Here is a 17530-nt window from a genome sequence, read left to right as displayed (position 1 = left end):
TAGGACCCCCACCTATCAAATAGTTATCCCCTATCTTTTAGATAGGGGATCTATTTCAACAACTGGAATAGCCCTTAAATTTCAGAGTCAGACCCGAACTTTTGTAGATTGTAACTTTTACTTAGAGGTTAGTTAATAAAATGCAGAGAACAATACTAAAATCCCAATACTATAGCCAGAAGTACGAATAAAGCGGACGGCCTCATCACAAGTATATTCTAGCGCGCAGAATAGTGTTGAGCGGCAGGGGCAATATTCGAATTTGCAATATTTCGCAAATATTTTGTAGAATATTCGTCATATATTCGTGAATTCGAGATTATATTCTTGATTGCGAAAATCGCCAATGTATTATTCGCGTAATGCGCGCGAAATACCGGCGTGGGGTAGGCAACTTTTCTATTGGTTGCTAAGCTGTGACAAAGCCTTCTCATTGGCCCACAAGCTAGAAGACGGGAGGGATGATCACCTGATATGTACTGTGTTAAAAAAATATATATATATATTTGTCATTACGAATATATAGCACTATATTCTAAATATTCGCGAATTCTCAAAGTGCCGATATTCGCAAAAAAAAACGCTTTTCGAATATTCGCGCCCAACACTAGTGCAGAATGTCTGAGCATTAGGGTCCATTCACACATCCGTGCGTGTTTTGCGTATCCACGGATCCGCAAAACACGGACAGCGGCAATGTGCGTTCCGCATTTTGCGGACCGCACATTGCCGGCACTAAGAGAATATGCCTATTCTTGTCCGCTATTGCGGACAAGAATAGGACATGTTCTATTTTTTTCAGGATAGAAATGTATGGGTCTGCAATTCCGTTCCGCAAAATGCGGAATGGAATTGCGGATGTGTGAATGGAGCCTAATAATGAGAATACTGGACTACAATCATTCAATACCTTACAGCAAAACCCTGTGTGTGAATAATTCTAAGTCAAACTCCTTGTTTTGTGCGCCCCCTATTGACATTCTAGTGCAATCATTATAGAAAGTAATGTCATCATCAGCCCTGTGTAATTTAAATATAAAGATATTTTTTTAAATTTGGAACTGAAATAGTTTTCATTTTGGTATAGCTGTCCCTTTAACTGTCTCCCTCTGCTGGGGACTAATAGGTATTGCAGACAAACCAGTAAATGAGACGCTGTACTCACAGACCTGAAGCAATGCTTGAGTTTTTGTCAAAGCAGTTTGTGAATGGGTCCTGGGAATCTGATGATTCTCCATTCTGGCTATAAACCCAGGGCAGGCGACTCTTCTCAGTGTATTATTTGTGGGTAAAAGAGCAAGATCAAAATATAATTGTCTACCACCCTGAGCAACTTCGGGATTGCTACTGCTGCGACATTTGTGAGAGCCAAAGAGAAGAAAAAAGGGCATACAGATAGATGGGGGGGCACAAGGGTTTTGATATGGTATTTTTGTTGGGTTTTTGATATAAAAAAAAAAAATAATGCAGTATCCAGATGTTTACTATGAGTTAATAGAAAAATATGACTTTCCTGAAAGTTGTGGCATTTTGATGCTGTAACCTGGTGCAGTCTGCATTAAGTGTGGCCAACAGTAAACTCAGAAAGGAATACTAAAAGTAATATCAAACCTGCTCAGGCCTGAGGGGTGAGGCTCCCCGGAGGTCATCCATGTCCCTACTCTTCCTCCTCACTGTGTTGTGTCCGACTGTCCGACTGTAAGACAAGTGGCTGAAGCAGGACCCTCCCTGCTGTGTCTGTCTGCAGAAGCACAAAAGATAGTTAAAGGGGTTGTCCCATCTCAAACGGAGCCCTGAAAGTGGTGGAGGGCGCACTGTGCATGCGTGGCCGCCCTCCATTCATTTCTATGGGGCCGCCGAAAATAGCCAAGCAATGGCTCGGCTATTTCCGTCTGGCCCATAGAAGTGAATGGGAGCGGTGGCCGGTCATGCGCAGTGCGCTGCCATTCACTTCTAAGGAGAGAGCGCCCTTTGGTGTGGCCGGAACCCAGGGTCCTCCAGCCACCACTTTGGCACGCTTCGTTGTAAAATCCACCACTGAAATCCTCTGCATAAATTGACACATCAAGCTATGTGTGGATTGAACATTTTCCACGGACTGGATTTTGTAGATGTTTTCACCACATGTGGATGTACCCTTAAAGGGCATCTGTCAGCAGTTTTGTCCCTATGACACTGGCTGACCTGTTACATGTGCACTTGGCAGCTGAAGGCATCTGTGTTGGTCCCGTGTTCCTATGTGCCCGCATTGCTGAGAAAAATGATGTTTTATTATATGCAAATGAGCCTCTAGGAGCAACGGGGGCGTTACCATTACACCTAGAGGCTCCGCTCTCTGCAACTGTTGCACCCTCTATACTTTAATTGACAGGGCCAGATGTGATCAAGTTTACACTGCCTGGTCCTGTCATAGTGCACAGTGTGCGGCAGTTGCAGAGAGAGCAGAGCCTCTAGGTGTAATGGTAACGCCCCCGTTGCTCCTAGAAGCTCATTTGCATATATTAAAACATCAGTTTTCTCAGCAATGCGGACACATATGAACATGGGACCAACACAGATGCCTTCAGCTGCCAAGCGCACATGTAACAGGTCAGCCAGTGTCATAGGGACAAAACTGCTGACAGATGCCCTTTAAATATGAAATTCTCCGCTGATAATATTCACACACATGTGCATACAATTGTTTCTGTAAATCAGGGGTCTCCAACTTGATAAATTTCCAGTTATGAAAATTTACAGCAGTGGCCTCCAAACTGTGGCTCTCACGCTAGTGTGAAACTACAACTCTCAGCATGCTCTAACAGCCTGCAACTGTAGTAGTAGTTTTACACCTGATGGAGAGCCAAGTGCTGGAGTCCACTCAAAGCTGGGAATATATGAGACAAAGCAGGGATTAGAGAGACAGGGGTTTCTGATCTTTCCCTAAGTAATTCCTTAACATCAAGTCCACAGATTGTAGATACTATGTCATTTTTGCTTAGGCTACTTTCACACTTGCGGCAGACGATTCCGTCGCCGGAACTGCCTGCCGGATCCGTCAAAACGCATGCAAACCGATGGCATTTGTCAGACGGATCAGGATCCTGATCCGTATGACAAATGCATTGAAATGCCAGATCCGTCTTTCCGGTGTCATCCGGAAAAACGGATCCAGCATTTATTTTTTTAACATTTTTTGCAGTCTGAGCATGCGCAGACCACAAAAACTGATCCTTTTTGCCAGAACACTCGGCATTAATGCATTTCAATGGGAAAAAAATGCCGGAATTTTGGACAGAGATAAAACCGCAGCATGGGGGTGTGTCCCTGCACAGTCTGACACTATCCAATCAGTGCTACCAGTGTCAGACTGTGCAAGGACACACCTCCAACTGGTAACACCCAGATGGACCTTTATTGCAGACTGCTGGCAAATCATTTATACACTTTTAGTAGGAATATTACAGGAATGACACAGCATAAAATTATAAGAATAGAGGCTCCAGAATTGTTGTTACGTGAGGAATACAAGAAGTTACTAAAACAAGCATGTCAGGAGAGGTGATATGTCTTCTTTTAAAAAGGGGTTCTCCGAGAATAAGGACATTTTAGTGTCCGTAGCTCACCTACCTAAGTTGGAGATTAATACTTACCTGCTCCCCAGTGTTTCGGCCACCGCTGAAGCCAGTCATTGGCTGCAGAGGAGCACATGACCACGCCAATTCTAAGCTGGATGTCAAAATGGGCTCAGCAGAGGCAACGTGGAGGTCCGGAGCGGTGGGGACCAGGTAAGTATGAATTTTCAGTTTTGGAAGGCCGGCTGCAGACACTTACTAAAATGTCCTTATTTTCGGGAAACCACTTTAAAGGGGTCGTCCCACTTCAGCAAATGGCATTTCTTAGGTAGAGAAAGTTAATACAACGCACTTACTAATATATTGTGATTGTCCATATTGGTTCCTTTGCTGGCTGGATTCATTTCTCCATCACATTATACACTGCTCGTTTCCATGGTTACGACCACCCTGAAATACATTAGTGGTCATGCTTGCACACTATAAGAAAAATCACTAGCCTCTGTGCGCTACCACAGTCCCAGCCACCAGAGAGACTTTTCCTATAGTGTGCAAGCACGACCAGATGTAATGGATTGCAGGGTGGTCGTAACCATGGAAACAGGCAGTGTATAATGTGATGGGGAAATGAATCCAGCCAGCAAAAGAGGCAATATGGACAATCACAATACATTAGTAAGTGACTTGTATTAACTTCTTCTATATGATAAAGGCCACTCGCAGCAATGCTATCCAGCTATTCAGTTCAGCACCACAGCTGTGGACAGCGCCTATCCTATGTTAGATCCAAGGAGGTTGAATAAGCTGAGTGGCAGCAGGGTCTACCTGGACCATCAGCTCCACAACATCTGGAGAACTTTATATTATCAGCAGCTCTTTTTTTTTTATCATCATATGATATGGTCATTTTGAAATTTGCAAAAAAAATAATAAATAAATGTTATAGGGCTGTTAATTTGCCGTTGAAAAATTCTGTGCATTGCTGATTACTGAAGTACCCAAAGAAAATTGTGGTGGAAAGGAGTGCTATACAAGCAGGCAGCTTCTGGTGCCCAGCCCTCCTCCCCTTCACATCAGTCTTTGTCAGCTCTCAGCAACACATCCTGCAAACTAGCTCCTACCACACAGAGCACAGGGATCCAGAGAATGGCAGGGCTGTGGGCTGTCACTTGCATCCACACTAATCAGCAAGCCTCTTCTACCTGCAACATAAAACTTGGAGATAATAGGAGGAACATCTCAGAAGTCTAAGGGGACTTGCATTGCACTTGGCATCTAAGATTGTCTCTGCCTCTTTACTCCTGTTATTTGTTTGCTGTAGGAAACACACTTTAAAGGATTTTCGCTAAATCTGCTAGGATGGGAGGGAGGAGATGAGCAGAGCAGGCAGCAGCCACTTTCTTCTTCCTCTTAGCAGCATCAGAGGAGGAGCTGGTCCTTTCTACAAAGTGAGAAAGGTGAACTAGCGTGTGGAGGTCTACTGTTTGCACATGCAGAACCACCTTCAGGAGAGCTGGGTGTGAGCTGTGTTGGTTCCATCTGGGTAGAGGAGTGGAGACCATCTGGATGTGATTTCAGAAGAGTTGAGGTCTGGGTGGTGAAGAGAGCAGCTAGGTGATTTAGTTCAATGTGGTGTTTTAAGAGTTGAGTCTTATTTTTGAGGAATATGTGGAAGTCCTTTTTGAAGAGTTGGGTGTGATTTGCAAATGACTCAGCTGTGCTGACAGGCTTGTAGACATCTGTAAGAGAATAGTTGGTTTGGGTGGGATTTTGTAGAATCATCTAGGAGAACTTCACATGGGTGTGACATTTCTGGAGACCACTGAGTGTGAGCCCTGATGTCAGGAGACAACCAGTGCGCGAGTCTTCAGACCAAAGGCAGTTTACCCTCTCTGCCAACCTTGGTGGAGAGGGGTAAGGGAGAGAGAGAGCAGAGCATCAAGCTCCTGGGTTTACAAGGATGGTGGTAGGAAATGCCTGGAGACAGGGAGCAGGACATCTGCATGAAGGCACTCTCACTGGTGGCGGACCTGTGCAGTAGTGGGATTGTAGAAAACGAGAACTGCTTGGACTTCATCTACTACCGGATAGACAGAGCCAGACCTCGTCTAAATGACTCAGGTAAATTTCTAATTTGATATATTAACGTAAAGAATCACTGTCTTCTGAAATCCAGACTGAAGCTACGTGAGGCTTTCTGGAAGTTTTGGAAAGGTTCACACACAGTTTTTGGAGGAGGTTTTGAGGCAGCTTTCCCTTCAGATTTTACAGCCAAAGCCAGAAGTGGATCCAGCAGAAAGGAGAAGTATAAGTCCTTCCTTTATATTTCCGATTCCTTTCAAATCCACTTCTGGCTTTGAATGAAATACGGCAGGAAAATCTACCCCTAAACCTTCTCCAAAAAACTCCATGTGAACCTATCCTTAGGAACAACAAGTTCCATCATGTTGGGCTTGAGATTTTACACAATTGTCCTGCTTTTACTCTATTCACCTATGTACGAATATTCTTAGGAAAATGTGTCTCCTGGTCATGAGAGGTCACCTGGGAATTGTACTGTACATCTCAGGATAGGTGTAGTAGACCATCCTTGGCTTTGCTCCTTGTACTGGTTGGTTTCAGGGAGAGGATAGATTTTAGCTGCTACCATATCAAGCATCATGTTATGTGCATTAACTAATTGTTTTGTGTTTCTGGGTAATCCAGGCATATTGGAAATGAGAAAAAAAAAAATCCTTCTTGCAAATCTGCTAAATAGAGCAGTGCAGGGTATGAATCCAAATTAAGCCAAATTAGGAAATAGAAAGTAGAGTATCCCTCATGAAATAATGATCTCTGTATAACAATAATCAGGGGATATCCTCATGGTTGCAATTAGAGATGAGCGAATTTCAGGTTATGAAATCCGTTCACTCTTCGTTTACTGGTAAAAGGACCACGGACCATAACGCAATTCTATGACGGAATGCACAACGGAATGTCTTTAGAGGCATTCCGTTATTCATTCCGTCATAATAGAAGTCTATGGGCTGCAAAAAGGATCCACCCCGTTTCCGTTAAGCAGGAGAGGACTCCCCTGCATAACGGAAACGGAACGGATCCGTTTGGCAGCTCATAGACTACTATTATGACCGAATGACCGAATGAATAACGGAATGCCTCTAAAGGCATTCCGTTGTGCATTCCGTCATAGAATTGCGTTATGGTCCGTGGTAACGGAATCCATAACGCAATTCACCTTTTACCAGTAAACGAAGCGTGAACAGATTTCAATATATGAAATTCGCTCACCTCTAGTTGCAATGTAGAGACCTGATTTTGCTTACATGTTAATATTTGCCATAGGATTGGTAACAATTTTGCAGCAGGTGGAGTAGGATTTATTGCTGTAAACTATGACATGGGGCACTTTGTCAGTGAAGCTGAGCTGCCCACAGTAAGCACGGCACAGATGTCGCTGGATTGATAGCAGTTGCTAAAACTGGCACCTAAGGGCTGATTCACACGACCATGGTCTGTCCGGGAAACACGGACCGCGTGTCAGATGTATTTCCCGGACAGACCCCGTCTCCCCTGACTTGACACTGATGCCATCATACTGATCTATGATACAGTCAGTCTCTATCTGAACGCGGCTGTATTGCACTGTGCACTCATGATCATGCGAGTCCAGTACAATAGAGCTGCGTTCAGATAGGAACTGACTGTATCATAAATCACCATGAAGTAGTCAGTTCGGGTCAGGGGGTTGCGGTCAGTCCGGGAGAGGCAGCTGACACACAGGCCATGTTTCAGGACCAAGCAATCAGTCCTAATGGAGAATATTCACAGAGAGAACGGCATAGGCATTGCAACAGTAGTCTTATGGTAAGAGGGTCCTCTACCTTTTGTTAAGGGTCCACCAAAATTAAGCTGATCACATGGTTTCTGTTTGGACCCTCAGCAATCAACTGTAGTCGGGGGGATAAGAGCACTGCTAGGGTCTCAAAAGATCCTAAGTGCACACACACGCCCTAGCAATATAGACCTATTGTACTTGCTGGATGAACACTACCAAACATACAGCAGAATACCGCACTATATACCTGTAACATGCAGTTCCTCCCAGATGAAGTCGTCTCTGTTGTAGACGTTCTTTTTCTTCTTCTCCATTCGGCCCATGACAACGTCTTTCAGCCCTGTCTTGTTTCTTCAGAGTTTGCCAAATAGGTTCCTCCCTTTTCTATCATTCTCCCCAGCCTGGTGCCCCAACATTGTCATCCTGCTGCTACCCCCAATACTGTGCCCCCACATGCCCCCAAATGCTACGCTATAAAAATAATACTGATAGTCCCCCCCCCCCCCATAATAATATAAAAGTCCCACCAATAGCAATAATTCTCTCGCAGAGTGCCTTCATTAGTAATAGTGTCCCTACAATACCCCCCAATAATAATAATGCTCCCCAGGAGTGCCCATGTTATTAGTCATGCCCTCCATATTAATCCCAATAAAAATCCCCACCATAGTGCACTGCACCCAGTAGTAATAATGCCTGTCTATGGTGCCCCTCATATTAATAAGACCCCATGTAGTGCCCTCAGAAGTATTAAGTACCCTCTATCATGCCCTAGTAGTTATAATTTTCCGTATAGTACCCCTAGTAGTTACTGTATAATGCCCCCATAGTGCCCCCACTAGTTATAATCTTCCCTATAGTTAAACTGTCCCCTATAGTATCCCAGAAGTTATGTGGCTGTTCTCCCCAGTAGTGCTCAAGCAGTTAGAATGCCTCTGCACCCGGTAGTGGCCCAGCATTTATAATGCCCCTGCCCCCAGTACTGCCTCAGCAGTTATAATGCTCCTGCAGTACCCTAGTTAATATTATTTAATATGTTAGTGCCATATAAAGTACTAGCATATTTCTGTATGGATCAGTCAGAGTTAATCACCGCTACTGTGCCCCTGTAGGAAGCTAGGAGAGGCTGCATGTCTGTATCCATTGGCCTTATACCATCTATGCCATCGTGCTTCTTTCTTCATTGGGTCCCCGGATGAACCGGATTATCTAATAGGGGAAACGCATTGGGACCTTCTTGTAAATTGGAGATCACATACTATTTTGGACACTTGATTCTAAAACTGGCATCATCCAGGACTGGGAACCATTGGACAGGTAGGGATTGTTTATTTTAAGGGTACAGCCACCGATAAGTGGGGCCGCCCCTTTCAGGGCGATTACTCTGCTTTTAGGCAGGGATAGCATAGTCGTTTGAGGGACAGATTTCCTGATGCCTAAAAGCGGACTCTTGATTATTGATGACCCACTTTTGAGCACCTGGAGGACTTTGAACAACAATCCTCTGCAAAAAGCATTCAAGTTTCTGCCGAAAAACTTCCAAGCGATCTTTATCTGGCATCTGATGAATGCAACTTCTTCACCATAAGTGGCTTAAGGGTTAAAGATTCCCAGCTGGGACTAGGGTGGCCAGAGGTCCGGTTTTAGGCCGGACAGTCTGGCTTTCAGACTCCCTGTCCTCCGCAGGGATGTCCTCCTTTTCAGTAGCTCATTCTCAGACAGCAGCATTGCGCTATATGCTGCCGCCACAAACTGACTGACCAACAGGTTTCTCTCACCCCCAGTCAGTCACTAGAGCCGCAAGCATGGCTCCCTGTGGCTGACTGAGGGGGAGAGAGGCACCCATCTGAAAGTTCTCTCCCCAACCCTTTTTTTCGGTCGGTGATGGGGGGGGGACGGGGGACGACGTGGCTTCGCAGGGCATGGTTTCACTGAGCCGGGCGTGTTTTCACTGAGCCAGGGTGTGGTTTAGCAGTTTGGGGCGTGGCCAGTGAGGTCCGGCTTTCTGGGGTGAAGCCAATGGCCACCCTAGCTGGGACCCCTGTTAATCATGCGAGCCGTGGTATACATATATAGTAAATATTTGGAGATTTTTATAATTCCAATTGATGTCAATGGAGGGGCACAGTGCAAACAAAACTAAGATCTCAGTGAAAAAGGATCAAGAAAAAGAGTCTCCTTATCAAAGCTCTAACTGAGCGTTTCTAGAGAGAGTCTGTCTTCAGTCTTCAGTTCTGCTGAGCGCTGAAGACGCCTGTGTGTAACATACAGAGGCTTCCAGCCTCTGCTCACCACCCCAGTCCCTGACTATGTACATGTGCCCTATCACTGCCGATTACCCTGCCTATCTGACTTCTTATACACAGATGTGGTCAGTAGAGCGCTGAAGACTGAGACAGAGTCTCCTTAGTAATTTGATAAGAAGCTTTGATAAGAAGAGTCTTTACACCCCGTTTTCTAGCACAAAGAAACATTGTTCCCTAATAAAATATATTACAAAAATGTTTAAAGGGCGTCTGTCAGCAGATTTGTGCCTATGATACTGGCTGAGCTGCAAATGAGTCTCTAGCAGCAATCGGGGCGTTGCCCTTTCACCTAGAGGCTCTGCTCTCTCTGCAACTGTTGCGCCCTCTCTACTCTGATTGACAGGACACGGCAGTGAAAACGTCATTTCACCTGACCCTGACTTCTCCTAAAGTCAATCAAAGTGCAGAGGGCTTGGCAGTTGCAGAGAGAGCAGAGCCTCTAAGCATTACGAAAACGCCCCCGTTGCTCCTAGAGCCTAATTTGCATATATTAAAACATAATTTTTTTCCATCAATTCAGGCACATATGAACATGAGACCAACACAGATGCCTTCAGCTGCCAAGCGCACATGGAACAGGTCAGCCAGTGTCATAGGTACAAAAACTGCTGACAGATGCCCTTTAACATCCCTGTCCCTATGGGGTTGTCCCACGAAAAATATTCTACAGTTTTCAAACCAGCACCTGGATCTAAACACTTTTGTAATTGTATGTAAATAAAAATTTTGCATAGCCACTGAGTTATTCAATTAAATGTATCTGTATAGCGCCACCTGCTGTTTGCTTTTTTTCTTATTTCTTTGTCCTGCTCACTGAGATGGCCGCTCATGCTCAGTTTCATCCTTCAACTACCTCCTGACCTTGATAGGGAGAGCTGAAACACGCCTCCTGAGCTGTGATAGGGAGAGCTGAGACACGCCTCCTGAGCTGTGATAGGGAGAGCTGAAACACGCCTCCTGAGCTGTGATAGGGAGAGCTGAGACACGCCTCCTGAGCTGTGATAGGGAGAACTGAGACACACCTCCTGATTTGTGATAGGGAGAGCTGAGACACGCCCCCTTAGCTGCAGCAGAAAAGACACTCCCCTGAGCTGTCAGCTTGATATAAATCTAGCAGAGCAATGAATGTGGAGATCTCTGGATCCATGTGAGGTACAGGGCTGGTTCTAGCTTTATTAGAAAGAGATTATCATGTACTATGTGATGTATGATTTTCATTATTTACATTAGTCATGGGAGAACCCCTTTAATATTTCCCTTACCTATTTCAACTGTGGTAATGGTGTGCTCCCTGTAGGTAGCATAGTTGTTCCAGTATGCTACCAGTATGTTCCAGTATTTAGTGGGTACCAGAACCCTCCTCCTTGTCAGTGCATAATAACTATGTAATTAGGGCTGCAGAAATATATACAGTTAAAGGGGTTTTCTGAATCTTTAATACTGGTGACCTATCCTCAGTTTCAACGGGGTCTGACACCCGGGACCCCTGCCGATCAGCTATTTGTGAAGGCACCAGTGCTCCTGTGAGTGTCACGGCCTTCTCTCAGCAGTTCTTAGGCCATGTGACGTCACGTTCATCGGTCACGTGGCCTAGGCGCAGCTCAGCCCCATAGAAGTGAATGAGGCTGAGCTGCAATACGAAGCACAGCAACTAGAAGGCGTGGGGCTCGCAGGAAGGCCGGTGATCGGTGGGGATCCTGGGTTATCAGTGTTAAAATCTCGTAAAAACCCTTTTAACACAAATTTGAGAGGTGAAAGGTATTTGTTTGAAGATTTATTTCTTAAGAAGGAAAATTCCCACAGACAGTGAAAAATCTTTGAGACGACCACACAAAGCTTTCTAGCAATAATACTATAAAATACATTTTATAGTTGCCTTTGAGATGATTAGGAAAAAATGGCTGCTTTCTTACAGAAATAGTGCCACTCCTGTCCACAGGTGGTGAGGGGTATTGCAGCTCAGCTTCACTGAAGTGAATGAGGCCATGTTTTTTTAATAGTGGACAACGCCGACCTGTCACCTCTCCTGCCATGTCTGTATTAGTATGTTTTGTTCTCCTTGAAATAATAGTCCTGGAGTATCATTTCATATCGTTATGCCATTCCTCTCTTACTCTTCCTAAAAAATCCTGAAAAAAAAGACAACTGAGTGTTACTAGTTGGGGGGTGTCCCAATACACTGACACTATCCAATCAGTGCTGACTGTGTAGGGACACACCCCTCTAACAAGGGCATAGTTATCCAGTTGCCAGTTTATTATACATTTCTAAAAGGAATAATAGAGGAATAACACTTGTAAGAAAAGATGCTCCAGAATATTGTTATCTTATGGGGAATACAAATATTGACAGGAGAGGTGACAGGCCCTCTTTAATGCGTTATATGATTATTATTATTATTATTATTATTATTATTACCAGTAATAAATGGTCTCAGTAAAGACAAAGACGCTAGATTTATTTCTTTGGGGTTTTTAATCACATATTGAGGGGAATTACAGCTGTTGTCGCATGTTGGCCTTTAATTCAGGTCATGGTTATATTTCCAGAGTCTTAAAGACAAGAGCTGTTAGTGAAGATTAGGACAATGATTGGTCTCCAGATGGTGAAGTATCCGGGTCCTGTATTGTTCTATGAGGAGATGCTGTGTACGTTATTAGTGGCCGGAATAGTTCCTGTTATTCACTGAAGTTCATGAATAAATGGGGTCATTTATCAAACTGGTGTAAAGTAGAACTGGCTGAGTTGCCCATAACAACCAATCAGATTCCACCTTTCATTTCGGACAGCTCCTTTGGAAAATGAAAGGTGGAATCCGATTGGTTGTTATGGGCAACTAAGCCAGTTCTACTGTACACCAGTTTGATAAATGACCCCAAAAGTCTTTTTCAATGAGCTTCACCTTTTAGGGGTACATAAGGTGGCCAGAGGTCCAGTTTTAGACGAGACAGTCCGGCTTTCAGACCCCCTGTCCTCCGTCAGGCGCAGGGCCTGGACGGACGAAGCGATGTCCGTTTGACTAGCTCACGTTCAGACAGCAGCACTGTGCTGTCAGAGCGTGAGCTGTAGGGAGAACGTCACCCTCCCTCCCACCCCTGCAGCTGACAGAAGTTGATTTTTACCTTCATTTTTTCCATCCCCCGTCGGGAGGGGGTGGGGCTTAGCAGGACCGGGGGGCGGGGTTTTTAAGTCCGTCTTTTGAGGGTGGCCATTCAGGTACATACAACCGTACACGTAACTACCACCCCGGAACACAAAAATGGTTCTAAAATTCTGTGCTGAGTTCTTAATATATCTTTACAATGGCTGTTTCTGATGCAGATCTCCATCTCCTGCATAGACATTGGTAGAGATTTATCAAGACTAGCATTCCCCTATGCCAGCCTTGATCCCCCGTGTGATGGACTGAGATGCGCCATATTTAAAAGGACACTCAGGCCTCTTAAAGGGCATCTGTCAGCAGTTTTGTATCTATGACACTGGCTGACCTGTTACATGTGCGCTCGGCAGCTGAAGACATCTGTGTTGGTCCCATGTTCCTATGTGTCCGCATTGCTGAGAAAAATCATATATGCAAATGAGCCTCTAGGAGCATCGGGGGCGTTGTCGTTACACCTAGAGTCTCTGTTTTCTCTGCAACTGCCGTGCCCTCTGCACTTTGATTGACAGTAGCAGGCAGTGAAAATGCGATCAAATCAGAGAAAGTTGCAGAGAGAGCAGAGCCTCTAGGTGTAATGGCAATGCCACCATTGCTCCTAGCGTCTCATTTGCATATATTAAAACCATTTTTCTCACCAATGCGGGCACATATGAACATGGGACCAACACAGATGTCTTCAGCTGCCAAGTGCACAGGTAACAGGTCAGCCTGTGTCACAGGTAAAAATGCCCTTTAAGAAGGGCACATGAGGCACATCTCTGGTACTCCTATGTTCCCGAAAGTCAAATTCTACGTCAGCCAGGAGCTGTAGTAGACTTGATGCCAGTTTCTGGCATAAATTATAGCAAATTTGCCAGGCCAATGGATACCATGCTAGGCCCCAGCCAATCGGAGCACCTTAGTACAAGGAACATCTGCACATGTTATGTAATATACGCTCAGGTATGGTTGGCAATGACAGGGTTAATCAGCCTGTCCCTTTCAGGAGTGGCAGAAGTGGGCTGGTCTTATTTCTGGACTAGGGAGAGTAGACTAGTGTGTGAGAAGAGAGGAAGCAAGTCTTAGGCCTCAGGATGCAGAGACTAACCAATCTCTGTGAAAGTTACTGCTTCTGCTAGAGCAAGAGAGAAAGAAAGAAGAATTTAGAATCTGTATGGCCAAGCATAGGAGTCAGCAAGATTACTTGTGACTATAGCGAACTAGGCTTTGCTGCTTGTGAGGGATTACAGTTGGGACACCCATCACACTTAACCACATACTGACAAGAAAATGCCTCTAAAGACCTATATTCTGCAGTGTACACTACAGACATAATTGCCAGATTACAAGATAGAGAGGACAGTGGGCCACAGCTCCCATCCTTGCTGAAATCCATACATTGCAATCTGGGAGAGAATTTTAATGTGTATAGTTGGAATTGTGTTTTGCTATGGTTGGATGTACTACAACTCCCATTTTGCACTATAGTAAAGAGGTGTTTATTTTGTTTAATCTGGCCTGGTTTCCTACTCTCTGCATGCCCTGCCTTGCACCCATCCAAATATCTAACATCAAGGGCACCCCAGCCCTAGAATCAGGGTGTACACCAAAGAAAGAAAGAGTGCCTCCTGATTACGCTGTTCTGGCTCTAGATAGCAACGGTGAGAGGACGGCCACTGTGATAGACTGTGTGATAACCGGAGCCACTACCACTCCCATCCTCCACTTTGGCTCCTCAAGGGCTCTCTGCACATGACCTGAGAGGTGCAAAACTGCCAAAAAGCCACAACATTTTTAGACAAATGAAGCATGCACCAATATATTTCATTGTTTAGGTTAATTTTCTGGCCTAAACCTTATAATAGATCTTCCCTATTGAGTTAAATGATACAACCTCCACTAGTGGGAGCTTAGGGGCTTACCATTGACTTCAATAATATAACCTTGTGCAGTTAACTCCTAAGCTCTCCCTAGAGAGGTGCCTGCACAAAGGCCTGTCAGCTAGGTATCGCCTTCCAAACCATTCTGCTCCTCATGTCCACAATAGTGTCTTCAATTTCTCCAAAAACTCACTTTAATCCCCTCTTGTGCAGTGAGAATCTTGGGGTCAAGGAAGTGGAGACATTAAAACTCAAAATCAGGCTTGTTGCACCCAAATCCCACCCCATTGGTCTTGATGTACATCCCTGAGGATCTGTAGATGACGTTCAAAAAAGTAACAAGCTATTCCATCGAAGGATGTAGGAGTAGGGTTGTAGCTTGGAGGAGTTAATAAGGTACAGTATGCGTCCAAGGTGTTGAAGTAAGGGCTAGGAGGGGGTTGGTTGGGAAGAGGGGCTCCAACAAACCATTCTGCTTTTGCCAGGGGTATGTAGATGCAGGGCTAGAGAAGCAAATGTAATTCCTGCCCCAGGTTTAGGAAAGCTGAGCTATGACTTTGTAGAAATTAGTTCACCTCCTATTGCCGGCACCACGTAACTCCAGACCGGAGTAGCCATGCATAAACCAGTAGGTCCACAACTCGCTACTGTGGTGCCCAATGTATACAGATGGACATCTTCACATACTCTACAGATTAGAGAAAATCATGGCCCTCACCAGCACTTCGAGAGGTGGTCTTTATTGGCTTTACAGCCTGTCAAAAACTGGGTGGGAAAAGACACACATGGGTTTTTCGGTTGACGAAATGTCTGTGTATGCGAAATGGTCATTGGCCAACCCAAGTGTGTCTTTTCCCAACCGGTTTTTAATCTGCTGTAAAGCCAATAAAGACTATCTTCCGAAGTGCTGGTGGGCACCATGATTTTCTCTAATCGGTGGACTTTGTCAATACCATACTATGGTCTTGTTTCTTCTCTTCTGTAGCTTTTAAAGTGTTCTTGCGTGGTCTATCACATATTGATCTGAAAAGCCTCCAGAGACTGAGAAGGAAGCTCCTTACGGGAAGTTTTTCTTCTTCTGTGATATAATCGTCCAATGCTTCATTGAGGTTTTCATTAATTGCTTAGTCTCTATCAATAGAGATCTCTATATCAATATGAGTCAATTGAATTGATGGAGATTTCCGGGATGTAGATATTGATGGCTTATCCTCAGGATAGGTCATTCATATCAGATCGGTGGAGGTCCAAAAACCTAATAGTTTTGTACAACTGATGGAAACTATACAGTAGGCGGAACTGGAACCAGAAGGCTCCATCCACTGGGTAGTGGTCATGCCGTGGTACTACAGCTCAGTTTACATTGTGGGAGCTGAGCTGTCGTGTGCTGGAAATAGTACTTTGTTCTGCACTTTAGTATGTGGCACTGCTTGGACAGAGCATTCTGCTTTCAGCTCCATCCACTGTGTAGTTTCCAGATGCCTGAAACAGTTGATCGGCGAGGGTGCCGGGTGTCGGACCCCCTCCCCCCCCCCCAAAAAAAAAATGCATCAAAATAATACCATGGTGAGCTCCTAATAACGTTAATAAGGCTCCAGCGCATTGAGCAAGTAGGGTCTCATGTGTGCACCTCTTAGACCTCATTAGGAGCCTCCTAGTGGGCAGTGCAAGTCCACCGCCTCGGTGTATTGTCCAGTACATTATATCCTAATATACTTTAGTCTCATACCTGCAGCACTGAGTGTAATGGCTGCAGGGCTAGGTACAGACATGTAGTGTGTTCTGATACATATACCAGGCCGTATCATATACCTACAGTATGTGCTGGTCTATGTACCATCATTGTGCCACCCGTCATATATATGAGCAGCAACATTATTACATCAATTGTAATTTATAAGCAGGACTGCCATTACAGTAACTGCTGCATACCAGATCTAATCATTACACAATCTGTAATATACCAGCAGCATCACCAGTATACAGCTGAAATGTACCAGCACCATCATCATACCACTTGTAATACACCATCAGAACCACCATTATGCCACCTGTAACATAATGCTTTAGTACCATTATTACACTGCCTGTAATAGTTTAGTAGCTGTTGAGGAGGTATTTTGTGCTGCAGTGTGGTGTTTGATTCCATGAGGAGGTAAGTTGACTACACTGTGGTATTTTCTGCTGCTAGGAAGGTAGTTTGTGCTGCAGTGTGGTATTTGCCACTGCCTCTGAGGTATTTTCTGCTGCACTGTGGTATTTGCCGCTGCCGTGGAGATACTCTGTGCTACACTATGGTAGTTGAGTCTACTCGGAAGGTACTTTGTTCTGCAGTTTGGTATGTGGCTCTGCTTGGAAGGTATTTTGGCTGAACTGTGGTATTTGTAGTTGCTAGGGGAGTATTTTGTGCTGCACTGTGGTATTTAGCACTGCTGGGAGGTATTTTGTGCTGCACTGGTATTTGGCACTGCTGGGGAGGTATTTTGTGCTGCACTGGTATTTGGCACTGCTGGGGAGGTATTTTGTGCTGCACTGGTATTTGGCATTGCTGGGAAAGTATTTTCTGCTGCACTGTGGTATTTAGCAGTGCTGGGGAGGTATTTTGTCCAGCATTGCAGTATTTGGCACTGCTGGGGAGGTATGTTGAGCTGCACTGGAGGTATTTGGTGCTACTGGGGAGGTATTCTGTGCTACACTGTGGTATTTGGCATTGCTGGGAAAGTATTTTCTGTTGCACGCAGCTGGAGAGGTATGTTGAGCTGCACTGAAGGTATTTGGTGCTACTGGGGAGGTATTCTGTGGTATTTGGCATT

At 44.8% G+C, this 17530-nt stretch overlaps 1 protein-coding gene across 1 annotated transcript in view; it reads left to right on the top strand.

Annotated features, from left to right (window-relative positions):
• The first annotated feature begins 5527 nt into the window (after positions 1 to 5527).
• Positions 5528 to 17530, top strand: part of SYT9 (synaptotagmin 9) — a 186859-nt gene continuing 174856 nt past the window's right edge. Inside the window, exon 1 of the mRNA XM_040409265.1 lies at positions 5528 to 5675. Within this exon, the coding sequence (XP_040265199.1) occupies positions 5528 to 5675 (148 nt within the window). The remainder of the gene's footprint in view (positions 5676 to 17530) is intronic.

Source organism: Bufo bufo, chromosome 10 (assembly GCF_905171765.1).
Source record: "Bufo bufo chromosome 10, aBufBuf1.1, whole genome shotgun sequence".
NCBI classification, from domain to species: Eukaryota; Metazoa; Chordata; class Amphibia; order Anura; family Bufonidae; genus Bufo; species Bufo bufo.
The sequence above is the reverse complement of the archived record's forward strand: the minus strand, read 5'-3'. Positions and strand labels throughout refer to the sequence as shown.